Source organism: Suricata suricatta, chromosome 12 (genome assembly GCF_006229205.1).
Source record: "Suricata suricatta isolate VVHF042 chromosome 12, meerkat_22Aug2017_6uvM2_HiC, whole genome shotgun sequence".
Lineage (NCBI taxonomy): Eukaryota > Metazoa > Chordata > Mammalia > Carnivora > Herpestidae > Suricata > Suricata suricatta.
Window position 1 is genome coordinate 62,869,183 of NC_043711.1, and position 19,194 is coordinate 62,888,376.

The 19,194-nt window shown below is 41.3% G+C and overlaps 1 protein-coding gene across 3 annotated transcripts in view; it reads right to left on the minus strand.

The window, feature by feature from the left end:
- Window positions 1-19,176, minus strand: part of CFAP61 (cilia and flagella associated protein 61) — a 278,328-nt gene extending 259,152 nt beyond the window's left edge. For all 3 annotated transcript variants that reach the window (XM_029918146.1, XM_029918148.1, XM_029918147.1), the window contains exons 1-4: window positions 19,134-19,176; window positions 11,079-11,229; window positions 4,244-4,394; window positions 256-332 (exon numbers count right to left, since the gene is read on the minus strand). In XM_029918146.1, coding sequence (XP_029774006.1) covers window positions 256-332; window positions 4,244-4,394; window positions 11,079-11,221 — 371 coding nt within the window. In that variant the 5' untranslated portion in view covers window positions 11,222-11,229; window positions 19,134-19,176. The remainder of the gene's footprint in view (window positions 1-255; window positions 333-4,243; window positions 4,395-11,078; window positions 11,230-19,133) is intronic.
- Window positions 19,177-19,194: the final 18 nt, after the last annotated feature.

Genomic DNA, 19,194 nt, shown 5'->3' on the forward strand with positions numbered 1-19,194 from the left:
GTGTGTCAAATGGAGTGTCGATTCAAAGATAGATTTTTTTTCTTTCAGAAATGTCACTGTTATTCCACATCAATACTTTACTACAGCCATGAATTACAAGCTAATTAAGTACCTTAAAGAATTTCATGTCCTTTGGAAATATTTTAAAACTACGCACACAATCTCTTTTGTGTCATTTTGGCATTAATGTATCTTGTTTGTGGTGATGCCTGCCAGCCCCGTGATGTCACCGTCTGCAAGACCCCAGCCACTCACCGAATAATCTCTTTGCAGCAGCCAACAGAATACTCATCCACGGCCACAAAGAGGTGCATGAACAACGTGTTCAGAGGCTGCACAAGAAAAGAGCACATGATTATAAGCTGAGTCAGCATTCAGGCTATGTCAGAACAGGGTTGGGAGATGGGAGGAGGATTTGGGGGCGGCAACAGACTCAGAGCTGCCCCGTTAGGTGAGGTGATATTCTATGTCTAAAGTGATGAGACACTCAGGCAGCATTTGAGCTTTTTCACTGACTCCATTTGCTGCCTTCTGTCCTCCTAGCTTAGAATTATTCAAGGAAACAGGGAGTGTAAATGAGTCCAATGCGTCTAGCCCTTCTTCCTGCCCTCACAAACGGGCTATGGGCAGGGAAGTGCCTGCAGGGGAGTGAAATTGATTATTAACTCAGTAGTCTTGTCTCGGGGGGTGTCTATGCCAAGTGAAAGACAATCATCCTTTCCCCAGGGCCCTTGAGTCAGCAGCTGCTGCTCTATTCAAGTGACACAGAGAAAGATTCTCTTATGAATTTGAAGGATGGAAGGCAGATGCCACGTTATGAATCCAATGGCTTGTTTTGTTCAACATTCCCAGAGTCAGAATCAAATATTACTCTTGGGATCCAGAAAACCTGAGAGCTGAACTCAAAGTAGCAAGATTCAAAGATGACTTTTTTTCTTAAATCTTTCAACTTTTTAAAGAACTTTGTCCCCCAACTTCTGATGACATTTTAAGTAGCCTCAATAATGAGCAGTTGTTACATACAACCACACATTGCTCCGCTCAACTTTAGCACCCCTGTGTTTATGGGCAAATCTTCAAATTCTAGAGATAATACAAATAGGAGGTTGGTTAATTGGTGAGGGTGGTGCTTGCACCTGGATCAGGATGACAGGAGTATTTTCTGTGCCTCTTGTTTTCTGAGCAATTTTATAGACGGCCGTGGGTTACTGCCTGCACATCTGTGTGCCTTGCCTTAGAAATATTCAGAAAAGGGACACCTGGGTGGCTCAGTCTGACTCTTGATTTTGGCTCAAGTCATGATGTCACGGTTCATGAGTTTGAGACCTGAGTCAGGCAAGTCAGGCTCTGTGTTGACAGCATGGAACCTGCCTGCATGGGATTCTCTGTCTCCCTCTCTTTCTGCCCCTCCCCCACTCCCATATGTGCTCCCTCTCAAAATAAACAAATTAAAAAAGAAAAAAGACATACTCAGAAGTAGTATAATAAAATGGGAAGAGAAGAATCATGAGTTTGGTTTAGAAGCTTGAAAACTCCCCAAAGGCCAACAACTCAAACCCTACAGTCCAGAGAGGAACAGCCACACCACCACCACACACACTTTCCATGTGCTATCAGCTTGTCCCACAACCATCTGAGTTAACATCCGCTTTATGTTCTGAATAGAACCGGCCTTAGGAGCACATGGTTTATTACTTGGCTGATTTATCTTCCAAATTCTCTCTTCCATCAAAAATATTATAATTCAAGATTTATTTTTTAGCTTTAAGATAAAAATCATGAATTACTTCTGTTGCAAATACCCCTGGGCCAAGTAACACATTAAGTCTTAAGGCTCTTTATCAATACTGTCCAATAACGAAATAACTTGAGCCACAAATACAGGCCACATATGTAATTTCCCAGTAGACATAGAGAAAAGGAATAAAGATAAACATGTAAAATTAATTTTCAATATATTTTCTTTAAGCTAACATATTCAAATTATCATTTTAACAAGTAATCAATATAAACATTGTTAATGAGATTATTTTACACTCTTTTTTCCTGCTAAATACTTAAAATTCAGTGTATGCTTTATACTTCTAACACATCTCAATCAGACTAGCACATTTCAGGTGCTCAACACCTACACAAGGCTGATGGCCACCATAATGAACAGCCAAGCTCTATACTGTTGTAGGAATTTAAAAGTAGTTTAAAGAGAAACAATCTTAAGAAAACAAGAAAAGGAACAAAAAGGGAAGGAATTTATGCATAAAGGTATTTATAATTTTCAAAAAGGTAAAATCATAATTCTAATGCAAATACACAAGGAGCACATGTCTGAGATTTATTCAACCCATCAATTAACAAGGCAACCAGCAATATTATAAAAACAATTCGTTGCACCTAAGGAGCTGGCTACTTTAATGAGGGAATGTTAGAATATGATTGCTAGGCGAGATACAAAATAATATCCTATGAACCATAGCCTTTGAGGTTATCTCTTCCACCAAACAGAGACTATTTACATCTCAAATGGACAAAAATCTACAAAGTTAATCACTGTTCCTATAGAACTGTACAATAGCCCAGTCAACAGAAAGTCAAAGATACAAGCCTGGATTCAAAGCATCTTTTGGCCTATTTCCAAGTTTGATTAATTTTTGTGAATATGATACCTGGGTTTTTCGGTGGTAAGGAACAAGAGAAGCAGGGGACAAAGGGGAGACATCATCTAGCTGAATAAATGCTGGAGAATGCATTGGGGTGCACATGGGGGATGCACTGTGCACACACACATGTATATGGGGAGGGGTGAACTAATTCATACAACTGGCATTCCCTAAGGTTCTGGGGACACATTCTTTTTTTTTAAATTTTTTTAATGTTTTTTATTATTTTTGAGAGACAGAGAGAGATAGCATGAGCAGGGGAGGGTACAGAATCTGAAGCAGGCTCCGGGCTCTGAGCTACCTGTCAGTACAGAGCCTGATGCGGGGCTTGAACCCACAAACCGTGAGATCATGACCTGAGCCGAAGCCGGATGCTTAACTGACTGAACCACCCAGGTGCCCCTGGGACACATTCTTGAATTCCACTGACAGGCAAGCATGCTACCTCCAATCGTGACATCTGGCTCTCTGCAGAACTGGGGCCACATGCTGAATTGGCTCTGGCAGGCTGAGGACAGGGAAAACTCAGACTTGGCACCAGCTACCAAGTCAGGTTGGCAACAGGTTGTAATGTGCCCACCGATAGAAGACATCAAATCAGCTAGAGTCCACAAAGGCACCTTACAAATTATAGAGGGTGACAGGAACCGGAAGCTCTACTATCACTGTTACAGGGGCAAAAGCGTAAAGGCAGGTGCCCGCCCAGCATCCTATGGACTTCACACACTGAGCCTAAGTGGCCATTGATATAGATGGACAGATAAAGAAGATGTGGTACATATATACAGTGGAATATTACTCAGCTATAATAAAACGAGATCTTGCCATTTGTGATAACACAGATGGACCCAGAAGGCGTTACACTAGGTGAAATAAGTCAGACAGAAAAAGATAAATAGCAAATGATTTCACTTATATATGGAATCTAAAAACACAATTGAACAAACAAAATAGGAACAGAACAAACTGGTGGTTATCAAAGGGGAAAGCAGTGGGGGATGGAAAAATGAGTGAGGGGGAGTTGGATATAAACTTCCACTTATGGAATGAACAAGTCATAAGGATGAAAGTTATAGCATACGGAATGTAGTCAATGGTACCGTTAATAACACTGTCTGGTACAGGGGGTAGCTACACTTGGGGTGAGCACAGCATGACATACAGACTTGTCCAATCTCTGTATTGTGCCCCTAAAACTAATGTAACACTGGATGTCAACTATACTTCAATAAAAAAACAATTTAAAAAAAAGACTTTGGATACAGATGCTGGGAGCCGGAGGGAGACCTGGTGCCCCCACTGACTCCTTGCTCCTTCCTAGTCCTCGCCAGCACAGCATGACCTGGGCCTTGCCACCAGCTGACTGATCTGACTACTACCTCCTTTTCCCTACCCCCGGCCTCCTGCTCTTAGACTCATCTTTCCTCCCTGCCAGCTGACTTCATTTCTAACTGTCATAATGTCACATACCTTCTGTTGAGAGTTTTCAACTGCTTAGTCTCAAAACTGAAAAGACATATAAGCAAAAACAGGACTTCCCTTCAAAATTAAGGCTGTTCTAATAAGCACTGTATGTAATTGCTTACCGTGCATGGGATTTCTCCATCGAGCTCCTGGAACACCGACACCCAGTCATCCTGATTGGAGACGTTCCAGTTGGGATAGTCCACAAAGGTAGCCTGGGCCATGATCTCCTCCTTGTCATTGCAGAGGGTAATAGCAAGGTTTGCTTTTTCTCTGTAGAAATTATTAAAAGTGCACAATGACTAAGATCACCAAAAGGGAGGTAAGGAGGTGTTGTTTTTCCCCTTTCTTTGGCTACTGAAGCCTAGCAACCACTACATAAAGTATGAAACCTCTGGAAGTGATAGGAACCATATGGCAGCAACTCTGAAAACCGATCTTTCAGGACATCTGTGCTACTAACTAAATTTTTATTGAAAACTACACTTCATTAGAAAGGTGTTATACTTCCATGAAGTGTCCAATACCCTTCCCTTGGAGATTGGGGAAATTGGCTGCACTCTTCCTTATCATTTCCATATTGCCAATTCCACTGGTTTGGCCTAAACATATACAGCCTAGAGTGGCCAACTGTCCAGGTTTGCCTTGGACTGAGAAGGTCCCCAAGACACAGGCTGTTAGGGCAACAAGTCCTAAGCAAACTGGGTTGAGTTGGTCACCCACACAAAACAGTGAGGCTGAGAGTTTAGCCCCACCTGTCAGCCATCTAAGCCAATTCTTCCAAACCCTAAGTCCATCCCCCTAGGCTAATGGATTCTTATGGGATATGAGAATCAATCACTTGATCCAGCTGCAGAAATGGAGACCTTGAGGGGTCTGGCTTAAGCTAAGGCCACAGAGCAAGTTTAATAAACACAAGTGAGGAGAAGCAAGGTCTTCCAACTCTTACTCTGGTGGCTATCCCAAAGGGACATCTTGATGGTCCTTCCCAACTTTGCCACTGTCATGTGGCACAGCATGATAGAAAGAACTCTGACTTAGAGATAGCAAACAATTTACTACATGGAGAACCATTTGTATGCAAATTGAGACACAGTTTTCACTTTTTCAACTGAGTGAAATCTACTTGTATCTTAAGTTGGAAGAAAAAGATGTAAATGTTCCTTCAAAACTAAGAAGATAGCATGTGACTAAAGAAAGAAGAGAAAAGATAATGGAGAGAATAGAGGGAAAGTGCTATATGCTTTCCAGTTATACTTTCATCATAAAAGCAATGAATTGTGACTCCAATCAAAAACAGAAAGTACTCACAAGAATAGAAAAACAACTGGGAAAATCATCCCCAATACCACCTCCTGTAGACAACCAAACGCTGTTAGTATTTTGGTGTCTATCTCACCAGACTTCTCTCCTTTTTAAAAGTGACCATCAAATAGAATGTACTTTGTGTGTTTTACGTAGACTCACACAACCCATACTGCTTGTAGTCTGCTTTTCTCACCCTCTTGACAGCATATCCTTTTATTAAATCCATTCACAAAAGTTCAGTCTCACATCCATGCACTTTCTGTACTTAATTTTTTTTTCTTCAAATAAGTTCACTTTGGCTTAAATAAGACTTTCTCAATAGGAAATGTATGACAAAATCACAAATAGAAAACCAGTATGTGTTGCCATAAATAGAAGAAAACTATAAAAATATACATTTAGAACAAAAATTGTTCTTGCGTGTATTGAGACAAATCACCTTGAGCACTACCAGAGGCATAGGCATCTTCAGGAACCACTGGGGATGTTGATCTCAGTGCTTAAAGTCACTGGCCTCTCATAGGAAGCCCGCTCTTCAGCCATGGGGGACTCCTTCTGGGTGACCCTGCCCCAAAGACATCACCTTAGCCCTGGCTATCATGCAAAGAAGGCAGTAGGCTGCCCTCAGGTCTCAAGAATATACTATCCACACAGGGGATTCATTAGCAAAAGGATGCACCCCTCCAACCTCTCCATTCTGATTTGCTGAAGCCCTGCCCCTCTTCCCACTCCTGCAGAGGCTCCCTCCAGCTCTTGGTCCTCAGGGCTCCTCTGCCCGAGGTTCTCAGAGCCATGACCTACTGCTCCACAGCGATAGTCCTCACTCTAGTCCAGATCCGAAAATGTCTAGGGCAAGGGCCCCAACAATGATGATGAAGGAGGAAGTGGCATCTGCCATCCCCTCAGGGAAACAAGGGAAATGTGTTCTTGGAATCCCAGTGTGAACTTGAAACACATTTATCCATGGGAACCTAGAGTGGTGGTTGGGTTCCGTAGTACAATTAGCACAGTACTATACTGCACAGACATTATAGATTAAATAGGCTTTTGTGGGTGGGCCTGGGAAGCCAGCCATGAATAACTTCGTTTCAATGGGAAAATGCACTTCAATTTCCAAATGACCGAGTACAAGAAAGTAACTTTTGTAGCATTCTTATTTTGTATATATAATTTCCAGTTCTTATTACCTCTTAACATTAGTCCTCTATGGGACAGACAAAAATCACTGCAAGAGCAAAGAAGAGAGATGAGGGAAAAGGTAGAGGGAGGCTCGTTTTTAAAAGTTGGATTTACAATTATTCTTTGAAATGAGCCAAATTTAAAAATACACACACACACACACACACACACACACACACACACACACTTCATACAAAATACATTAAAGCTCAAGGATATTATCCAGCAAGTGAAATCAGAGTTATTGTCATTAAAGTAATGTCTCATTTGTTCACTTGTTTAGAGAATTTTCCAAGTTCAGCCAAAATCCATTTAATTTAACTACACTTGATGGAAATCCTGGTGAAACTGTATCCTCATTTTACTTTATTAAGCATCACAAATAACACAGATCTGGGTGTTCCAGAGCCTATTGCGGTTTCTGCCACCCTCCCCCCTCCCCGAAGCCCCCTGCCCTGTGACATGTGCACCTGATGTAGCCGATTCTTTTGGCCCCTTTCCCCACTCATCTGCTCTGCCAAATCTTCTCATTTTCTCCCTAACATTTAGCAGAGTTTTTAGGTGAGGTAAGTTATGTTCATTCCTGTATCTGTGACTGAGCTGGCAGCTAATATAACAAAATTCAATAAACTAGAATAGAAACCACCAGCTCGAAGTCTTAGGGTTGGCCTGGCAAAAGGAGATGGGAGTTACCTAACATGAAAAATGAAAGACTGCACGGGCTGGATAGCAGCCATTTGGTGTATATGATGAAAATGTAAACTTACTTTTTAAGTAGGCTTCACACCCAGTGTGAAGCACAATGCGGGGCTTGAACTCATAACCCTGAGATCGAGACCTAAGCTGAAATCAAGAGCTGAATGCTTAACCGACTGAGCCACCCAGGCACCCCTTAAGGTAAATTTACTTTACTTCTGAAGATATGCTGGCTTTTGAGGTAGGTCACAAACTTTTTAGTTATTAGGGTCCCATTTTAACATAAAAAAACATCCACTACTCCACTCTCACATGGTGTAAGTTATACTTTTCTTACCTGTCAATTCAAAAAAGATATAAACACATTAGACATGTGGATTTAGGTGCTGTGACAGCTGCTCCAAGACCCAGTAGGGACACAAAGCTATTCGTTGGAAACAACCGGCTATCAAGAACTTTCAGGTAATTAGTATGTGACTCTGTGTAGAATTTGAGAAAACAGATTTGTGGAAGGTTTTTGAAAAAAAAAATCTGTAGAAAGCCCCAGTTGTAACAGCACCCTCACCCCATATGCCATGTTCTGAATACCCCGTGAAAGGCTGGGCCCTTGGCAACTTATCACATGCTCACTGGTGATCACGTCCCCTCCTGCTCAGGCTGACTGTGACATATTCACCCCAAGAGGGGCAAGTCAGGAGTGCACCCTTGCTACCAAGCTGGGGAGTTATAATTTATTCACATGCAGAAATTTATTCACGTGGTAAAGATTCAAGACTCGTTACGGTTTACCGTGGCCCCTGCTACGTGCTTTTCCGTCTCAAAGGCAATCATGCCTCCCTTTGTACCACGTTTTGAAGTCTGTTGTTTCCCTTTAGTGTATATACGAAAGAGAATTCCACTGTACTCATAAAGTGTGCCTCACACTGTTCTATGGCTCCCTAGTTGCTGAGTAAGGAATAGAAGGAGAATAGAAAAGCTTGCCTCTATCTGACCCTGCTCCCTGCTCCCTTATAGGCAGAGCCAGAGCATCTCCTAGGAGCTAGGCATTACACTGTATTTGATAACTATTTTCACTGTCCCACTCACCCTATGAATTAGGTACAACTGTTCATTTCACAGATGAGGTTATTCACTGATCGTGTATAATGTGGCTAAGGCTAAGCTAAGGCTTAGGAAGGTTATGCACAATCACATGGCTAGCAGTGAATTTATTCATTCATGCAACAAACATTTATGAAATTCACACCAAGTGTCAAGCCTTTTCTGGCTCCAGGTATACAGCAGAGAACAGGCAAAGATTCCTGCCCTCATGGAGCTGATGTTCTAATGGATGGAGGCAGCCCAATTAAAAAAAAAAATCTAAACTAAACTAAAATGCACAGAATGTCAGGTGGGGACAAGGGCTGTCAAGAAAAATAAAGGGTGTGTGCAGGTGCAACAGGGACTCCTGTGTAACAGTAGAATGAGGCACAGATGTGAGGTGTACCTGGGGTACTCTGGGAAAAACAAAGGAACTCAGTGGAACTCAAGGGAGGTGAGGTAAGAAAGGAAAAGGGTAGGCTCCACACCAGATCCTGGTAGGGATGTAGCAGACCAGTGGAGGGCTTTGAACAGGAGCACAATAGGGTCCAGTTGGTGTGAATGGTGTCACTCTGGCTATTACGTTGAGAATAATGATCCAGGGACGGAGGGAGGAACACATGAGGACTGATGCTAAGGTGGAAGCAGAGACCAGAGGGGGGCAGTGGTAACACTCAAGCACACCAGCCTTGGACTGTGGCAGGAGAAACAAGAAAAGGCAGCTTCTGGATATATTCTGTAGGTGGAGCAGACAGCTTTGCTGGTGTGGGAGGTAAGAGCAAGTATGAAGGTGACACCAAGGCTTTTGGTCTAAGCAACTGAAAGGTTGGAGTTGTTAGAGTTACCAAGATGGGGAAAACATGGGGTAGTGGGAGGCAGGTGATGATCATGCTAGCTGTGAAGTACCTACTTGGTATCCAAGGGGTGACATCCACCAAGAAGCTGGAAAAATGAATTTGGAATCTAGGAGATTCTCTCAACAATTTAGCTGCTTTCCACACTTAAATCATAAATTCACCCAGAATTGCTTTTATCCTTTTTTTGTATGACATGAGGTTGGTATTTACATTTATTCCCTTTTCCATATGGGTAACAAATTGTCCCAACACCATTAATTGAATGGTACATTCTTTCTCCACTGGCTTGGTCACCCAGTTTTCATGTATGTGTGGGTCTGTCTCGGGAGCTCTGATTCCTTGTCCATTACAACACTGTCCTGATTACTAGGCCTACTGTGAATCTTTAGTTGGGCAAACCTCCTCACCTTATTTTCTTCTTTCAAATGGCTCTGGCCCTTGGCTCTCTCATATAAATTCACACACATATTGTCAACTTCAACAAATAATCCTATTAGGATTTTGATTGGAGAATTGACTTCTTTACAGTATTGAACATTCCTATCCAAGAACATTATATAACCTCTTCATTTACTTAGGTCTTCTTTGATGTCTTTTAATAAAACTTGCCAACTTACCCCACAACATGCCTACCTGTGTGTTTCCTCAGAGGAGGGGGAGAATCTTTGAATATTACCCTCCTTCTGAATTATACCTTAAGAGTACTTTCATTCTAATCATGCACCTGCCAATTCATCTATTTATGTTCTATATTTTACCTATTACTTACATCATATAACTTATTATTTATATTTAACATCTATATTATATCATTATCATTATCATTATTACTTTATACAAGTTTGATTTTCTTCTTAGAGTTACCAACATATTTACACATATATTTGTTTACTTTCCTTCTTGTATCTTAGCTTTCCAGCTAAGAAATTCATCCTTTTGCCTAGAGTATATTCTGAGGAATTTCCTTTATTCAGATTTCACTGGTAAACTAACTCGGTATTTGTTTGAAAATGTATCCATTTCCCCCTAGGTATTGAAAAATTGTTTCACTGGGTACACAATTTAGTTTGCTGCTATTTTCTCTCCAATACTGAAAGTGTTCTACTATCCTCTGGCTATCCTGCTTGCTAGTGAGAAATCATCATTAACCTAGTTTTCAATTGTTTGCAGGCAATTTGTCTTTTCTCCCTAATTACTTTTCAAATTTTATCTTTAGCTTTGGCGTGTTGCTGTTTCATTATGATGGGCTTCGCTGCAGATCTCTCTATGTATTTATTCTGTTTGGGATTCACTGAGTTTTCTGGATCTAAGAATTGGTACTTTTCAACAATTCTGGGAAGCTCTAGCTGTCAGCCATGATCTCTTCAAATGCTGGCCTCTTCCAATGCCCATCATGTCCTTCTAGACATCTGATTAGACCCAACTGTTAACTGTACCTTGGGCAGGCCTCCATTTTCTGATCTGTAAAATGGGCAGGTTAGTGGCTACCTCTGGGTTGTTTAAAAAAAAAAAAAAAACATTGACAAAGCATAGAGCCTGACAGAAAATAAATGCTCAGAGTTGGCAGATGATATGATTAACTTATCCCAAGATTCTACTAGTGGAAGAGGCCGTTGAGATTTGAACCCAAGTTCGCCTGAGTCCAAAGGCCACGAGAAACCCTTTCATCCTGCAGGCTGTTACTTAGAGGCTGATTGTTCCTGGTGATCTGCTCCACAGGACAGATTTTCTTGCTGCCACTTCCTCATCATAAGCCCCATATGGACAAAGGAGTAGGGTCTCTTCCTAGTGTGAGAACATGGATAAACATTCCTAGGTTACTTAGCTACATACTTACAGAAGATAGGTGATATTAAGCCTCCCAAACAGCTTCTGGGTAAATTTCCTAATGAGGTTTTTGATACAATAAATATCCTGTGATTCTGTTCTTCGGCAATGAACCACTTCTACCTTTCCTCTTGGAGAAGTGAGCACTGACATTTTTTATCCTGTCCCAAAAAGACAAAACAGTCCACAGTTAATCTGAGGTGACGAGCCTGTCCAGTTACAGTACTTACAAAATTGGACATGAATTCAATTTCCATATGGTCGGAATGAATGTGGAATTTCAGTGCTGGTGGGACACAGTTTCCCCTGGGGGGTGGCCAACCAGCCGATGTACGTCTCTCCAGGAGAACGATGTTTCTGAGAACTGGCCCATCTAGAAATGTCTGCAACTGTACTCTTTGTTTCAAACAAAGCTGGTTTAAAATATTCTAACAATAGGATGGAAAAACATTGAAAGGAGTTATTGATTGATTCAGAATCTTCTTTATTTAATTGGCCTCCATGGCATGTGGTCAAGAGTTACAGCTTCTGCCCATGTTCCAAACAGACTTCCCCAAACTGAAGCCCTGAGAAGCAACAGTTCTGATATTTTGAGACAAAAAAAAAAGTTCTTTGGTCAATTAAATGTAGGAAATGCTGCTTATGATGGCCTTCCTGAGGGGCCACTATGCCCATTAAAGTATTTGAGAAGTTCCATAATAAAGTGTCTCCTTTCCCAGCCTTTCCCATGCCCTTTCTGAGAAGAATTTCTAATGACAGTGACATTAGAGAGTCTAATGTTCCAGAAGGACACTTTGGGGAATGCTGCTGACAGGGACAGCAGACTACAAACTGATTTCAATCTCTCAATGTCTCAGTGTGTGTGTGTGTGTGTGTGTGTGTGTGTGTGTGTGTGTGTGTGTGTGTGTGTGTGTGTGTGTGTTTCTTTCCTCCCTCTGTCTGTCCCTCCATTCCTTCCTTTTTCCTTGTTTATTTTTTCCTAGGGAAAATCATTTTATTAGGTACTGGCCAGTATGCTCGAAACAGGCATATTAATTTTCACCAGTTTGGACCCTAGGAACAATATGAAGCACTCCCAACTCCGTAGAAAGCTGCCTCATGGCAGCCCCCACTTCCCTTCGCCTCTCCAAAAGTAACCACGATTCTGACGTCTATCATGTAGATGATCTTGGCCAACTGGTGTTGGGATTACATAGTATGTATGGTTTTCTTTCAAAACACGGTATTACATCGTTTGACTTTTTGTTGTTATTGCTGTTGTTTAGAGATGTCCTTGCACAGTTTTCTTTTTTAATTTTATTTATTATTGAGAGACAGAGACAGAGCATGAGCATGGGAGGGGCAGAGAGAGGGGGAAGACACAGAATCTGAAACAGGCTCCAGGCTCCAAGCTGTCAGCACAGAGCCCCACGCGGGGCTCGAACTCACAAAGTGCAATATCATGACCTGAGCTGAAGTCAGACGCCCAACTGACTGAGCCACCCAGGTGCCCCCCTTGCACAGTTTTCAATGGGACAAAGTACCAATGAACTTGAGCACTGCAGGGATCTGAGACACCACTGGACGAAGCTCCTCCTTCATCAGATGAGGGAACTGAGGCCCATGAAGTGAAGTGACTTGACTCAGGACACACAAGTTTGGTCAGAAACAGAACATTTGGCATGTGCTTCTAGTCCAACTCCCTGTCACTCCCCCTGTTTCAGTAGCCTTCAGGCTGCCTCTGCGGGTGAGGGTCCTCCTGCTCTCATGGCCCACAGGTGTTCACATTAACTGAAGTTTGACTGCTCTTAACCATCAACACTCAGATATTAAGGGTGCAAGGTGTGGGTCATGCAGGGGAACTTAGAAAGATGGCAGGTGGCAGCCAAGAATCCTTACCCGCGGCTTTCTCCTTGGTGAATTCACACCACCCTCAGCTCGTGTGGGCCTGCATTAGCACTTGCAAAGCAAACCCAGCTCTTGCACATGTCCTACATTGTCCAAGCTCACCGAAACTGAAAGGAGTCAAAAATGCAATTTCTTCACTTACAGTGGGGAAGTCAACAGCCAAGCTGTCTAGATGCTTCTGCAGCCCAGACAGTTAACAAACAAGTCTTGTAAGCTAAATACAAGTCTGACTTCCTCCTCTTTGAAAGAACAAGGTGTGCTATCTGGCCCTTGTCTTACAGCCTTGGTATCGGGTGGCTGAAGTGAACTGGGGGCCACATGGACCCTCAGCTCCCGCCTTGCAAAAAGGTGAGCTCAGAATGGCAGATCTTCACATTTGCAAGGGAAGAAAACCTTGATGTTTACAGAACATCTCCAAAATCAGAAATACTGGCTCAAAATTTTCTTCATACTCTGAAGATAGAAATGAACAAACATTTCTTGAAGCTGGTTTAGCCTCCACCTGTGCCACGACCAGGCCACCCACCTTCTGCTCACAGGCCACTACAGGGGAAGCCCAGCTATCAGCAGCTGGTTTACGTGGGGCTGAAGCCAAGAACAAATGCTGTGGGATCAGGGTACCAGGGATGAGACCCAGTTTCTATCGCCCATTAGCTATGTAGCCTTGAGCAAGTCACTTAAACTCTGTGCCTCAGTTTGCTTATCTGTAAATTAAAGATACTATACATACTGTAAAGGGTTTTATAAATGAGTTATTATATGAAAACACTGAAAGTAGTGTTTGACATGTAGTTAAGTTCTCATTAAATATTAGCCATATCATCATTATTACTATTGAACATGAACATTCTCAGGATTCATAATAGTGGACCTCAAGAAGTCACTCAAAGCTCCTAAGGTCTGGAGGACCTTCATCTACTGCAGAGATATCAAGCCAAGGAAACCAGAGATGGGTAATGCCTAGGTGGCATTTTCACAGTTTGCCTGGGCACCTCTACATGTTGACAACCACAGGACTGATCAATCCCCTTTGCAATAGACCCATTCTTTCTTAGATAAACAAGCACATCTTTCATAAAGTGGCAGTTAGGTTTTGATGACCTGCCATTTCATTTCTAAGATGGCTTTACATAGCCCAGCTGCAATTATGAGCTGATTTCATGTTCTCTTTTTTTAATGTTTACTTTTGAGAGAGAGAGAGAGACAGAGTGAGCAGGGAGGGGCAGAGAGAGAGGGAGACACAGAATCTGAAGCAGGATCCAGGCTCCAAGCTGTCAGCACCCGACACAGGGCTCAAACTCACAAACCACGAGATCATGACCTGAGTCGAAGTTGGATGCTTAACTGACTGAGCTCCCCAGGCGCCTCTTGATTTCATGTTCTTACTCTAATGTCAGTCTTTCTTAACATTTAATTTTAAAAGTTATTTTTAAATACAGCAATGCATCCTTCATTATACCTTCCCAATGCAATACCTTCTCGGTGTGAAAGACATTATATATATATTAATCACACACACACATATATACATACATACATACATATGATTGAAATCATGATTATTTTATTGTGGCATAATGTACATAACAAAAAAATTGTCATTTTTACCATTTTAAGTGTACCATTCAGGGGCATGAAGTACACTCACATCGTTACATGATCATCACTATTATCTATCTCTAGAACTTTTTCATTTGAAATCCTGGTATGAAATCCTTTTGTCCCAACTGAAGTCTCCTCTCCTTGAAGTTTGGCATGTCTATAGTTTCAGATAGTACCTTCTACCGTAGGGGATCGGACACACACAATATCCACTGGATGGGCCCCACAGACCAGTAGGGAGATAATCCATGGAGGGTGTCTCAGCTGAAGGCCTTCTCACTCCAACTCTGGGAGAAGCATCGTCAAGCAATAAAATGATGGTATTATTTCAAAGAAGGCAATCAGAACCTTGCTGACTACCATCTGAGCAATTAAATACTCAGTAATATTTTCCACAGCTCCTGTGAATGTGAAGCTAGGTACCTCCTGCAAAGACGTGACATTAGTAGAAAAAACAGATTTTCATATTTGCAAATATCTTTTACCTACTTTGGGTGGGACTCCTGTCAAAGCTGGCCGCATGTTGTCATGCCTGGTTTTGGTTTGAACTTAAAAGCAAAACTGGAAAGAGACATCCTGTTTGTGAAACATGACGTCAGAAGCTGATGCTACAAATGTATAAAAATGTTTAATAAAATCTTAAAGCATAAGCTGAGCTTTGGAGAAAAAGGAAACAAGGAAAGGAGGAAGAGAGAGAGAGCGCAAAGGGGAATGCCCCACCCAGATGGCAATGACTTTGTATGCAGTGGCTCAGGGAGCAATCAACGGTGATACAGGGTCTGGGGTAAGAGTCTCAATTCCCCTATGGGGAGAGCAGGCACCTCATTCAAAACCAAGAACTGGAAGTAAAACTATGTGTACAACCTGGACTTCGGAGGGGTGGACCTCTCGGTAAATGAGGAGACTACAACCACGAACCTTACCAGCCCCTGCAAGTGACAAAGAAGCTTTCTCTACTGATAGCTCTGGATAGAGAAGGGAAGAAAACAAAAATACTGTGAGGAATCCAAATCCTAGATCAAAGCAGGTGTGCACCCCAATCCATAGGACCTGTGTAGTATGCCAGTCCCCAAGAATTTCAAATCATAGACTATGTAAGACACTATGAAAAAAGTATCTTTACAATTATTAGAAATACATATAGAGAAAAGTCATGAGAATGGGTAATTATGAAAAAGAACAGAAACTTTAAAAATAGAAAATATGGGGCACCTGGGTGGCTCAGTCGGTTGAGCGTCTGGCTTCGGCTCAGGTCATGATCTCATGGTTCGTGGGTTCGAGCCCCACATCAGGCTCTGTGCTGACAGGTAGCTCAGAGCCTGGAGCCTGCTTCAGATTCTGTGCCTCCCTCTCTCTCTGACCCTCCCCTGCTCGCACTGTCTCTGTCTCTCAAAAATAAATAAAAGACATAAAAAATTAAAAAAAATAAAAATAGAAAATATGATTATTAAACTTTATGCTAATTGATGGGTTAAAAACATATTAGATAAGATTGAAGAAAATTAATGAACTGGAAGGCAGCTATGAAGAAATGATCTAGGATGAAGCACAGAGAAATAAAGAGAGAATATAGAAAACAATTAAGAGACATGTAAGACAGAAGGAAAAGATTATGTCTTAGATGAATTTCATCAATGTCTTATAGGAATTCAAAAAATAAAGAAAATATTGTCTGAGAATAATGGCTAATATTTTTTTAGAATTGATGAAAGACCTAGATCCTCAGTTCAGAGCAGGAAATAAAAATAAAGCCTAAATATATGGTAGTAGAATTACAAAACACTAAAAATAGAGAAAGCCTGAAAACAACTGGATAAAAGAGAAACTGCCTAATAATTAGACTAAGTATATATCTCATCAGCAACAACAGGAGCCAGTAGTACATGGGTTGGCAAACTCCCTCTGCAAATGGCCAGATGATAAATATTTTAGGCTTCTGAGCCACATGCTCTTTGTGCAACTACTCAACTCTGCTATTACAGCATAACAGCCAGAGACAATGTGAACACAAATGAGCATGAATAAATAAAATTCTACTCATGGACACTGCAATTTGACTTTTATATAATTTTAGTGTGCCCTAAAATATTCTTATGATTTTTCCAATTGTTTAAAAATGTCTTAAAAAATTAATAGCTTACGGGTCATACAAAATACCCAATGGACTGAATTTGGTTTATGGGCTACAGCTTCTCAACCACCATCATAGTATCTTTAAAAAGGTAAAGGTAAGGGAGGGGGCACCTGGATGGCTCAGTCAGTTGAGTGGTCTGCCTTCAGCTCGGGTCATGATCTCATGGTTCATGAGTTAGAGCCTCACATCGGGCTCTCTGCTGTTAGTGCAGAGCCCACTTTGGATCTTCTGTTCTCCCATCTCTGCCCCTCCCCCATTTGCACTCTCTCAAAAACAAACATTAAAAAATAAAAAGTAAACGTAGGGGTAGGGGCTCAGTTGGTTAAGTGTCTGACTCTTAATTTCAGCTCAGGTCATCATCTCACAGTTCATGGGATGGAGCCCTGAGCTGGTCTCCACGCTGACAGCATGGAGCGTGCTTTGGATTTTCTCTCTCTGCCCCTCCTCTGCTCACATGTGTGTGTGCGTGGATGTGTGCACATGCAAGCAAAGGTAAAAACAGCTGTTAGTCTAGAATTCTATGCCTAGCTAAACAATCATTAAAAGATGAAGATTAAAAAAAGAAAACTACTACAAAGATAAAAAGAAATTACCAAAGAATCTGGTTGAAAGAACTCCTAAAAAGATGTACTGGGAATAATAAAATTAAAATCAGAGAGGAATGAAACATAAGATAAAATGTTGGGTAGAGACAAGTTAACATGCAGGTGTGTCTAAAGAAGTATTGATGGCAACAAGAAAAGTAATGAGGATGATAAATTTTGCTTTAAAAACAAAAACTGCACTAAATTACCAGACAATAAAAACCTGTGAGACGGAAGGAGGGCAATCAGAAATAAAACATTCTAAGGTGTTTATGGCTCTGAGAGGAGGCTAGTGATGATTAACATTAAACTTTGTTAAATCAGTTATGTAAAATTACAAATTTAAGGGAAATCACTTAAGGGAAACATCTTTTTATCTTAATAGCTATTTGTTTATTTTGTTGGGTGACTTTATTACAGTGATATAAAATTGCATTCAGTTCATTTAAAATTTGAAAAGTGAGACTACTTAAAAAATAGGTAGTACAAAGCTATGACAAATATTTTCATATTGGTTACAAATGACTTCAGTTTGGGAAATAAGCCTAGCTGTTTTTCAAAAGGACTTCTTATAGAGGTAGACATAATTGTTCTAAATACATAAAATACACACACACACACACACACACACACACACGCACACACATTTATAAATATTTTTACCAAACACCAAAGGAGACTTGCAATTGTCAAAATTTCTTAAGCAACGAGCTTTTCACGCCATGAAAAGACATGAAGGAATCTTAAATGTATATTACCAAGTGAAAGAAACCAATCTGGAAAGGCTACATTCTATACAACCCCAATGATAAGACATTCTGGAAAAGGCAAAACTATGGAGACAATTTTTTTAAAAATCAGTAGTTGTAGAAGGCAAAGGAGGAGGAAGAAATAAATAGATAGAGCACAAAGGATTTTTAGGATGGTGAAACTGTTCTTTACCATGCTATGATGGTAGATACAGGCCATTAAGTCCCATAGAATCTACAACACTAAGAGGGAACCCTAATGTTAACTGTGAACTTAGGATGATAATGATGTGTCAATGTAGGTTCATCACCTGTAACATATGTACCACTCTGGTGGGGAACAGTCACAGTTCGGGGGAGAGGGTCTGTCAGGCGTGAGAAACAGGAATTCTATGTACCTCCATTTAACTTTTCTTTGAACCTAAAACTGCTGTAAAATAAAAAGTCTTTTTTTTTTTTTTTAAATTCTCTTAACCATTTGCTTGCATATAATTTTTCTGTTTTGAAGACAGGCCAAGAATTATACCAGCTATCATTTACCGAGAACTTTACATAGATTTTCTCTTTAATCCTAATAAGATAGATACTATTATTTTCATCTCATAGTTAAGAACATTGAGCTAAGAGAATTTATGCAATTATGGTATATTCACAGAAAACTTAAACATCTGTTTATCTGACCACAAGGATGGCTTATTTGCCAGTACTATGATGATTCATTTTTATTTTTATATTATCTGGTTTTAAAATACCTTCAGTTATTTTTAATTACAAGCTTTCAAGTTTATTTGTGCACAACTGTGCAGAGAGGAAGAGGACTGGACCTCAGAGACTACAAAGCCTAGAATGCAACGCGGCGCCGGGCTACCTAGGAACGCGGCAGCTCACCCCCTTAGCATACTGGGAATGGTAGTTTTCTGGCCTGCCTCTCTTCCTCCGCACCCCAAAGCGTCCCAACCGGAGCTTTGTTCCCATTCCCCTTCCCGGAGCCACGGTTCGACAACCCACCCGTCCTCACACGATCATCTCAGTCTAGGAGACTAATATAGGGTGCGCCCCTGACGCCCTGAACCCCGACCCCGCTGGGTGGCCAGCGCTACTCGTCTCACCTGCAACTCCGAGATGCGGCGCTCAGAGGAGGACGCGCAGTCTGGTTACCACAGAAACGAA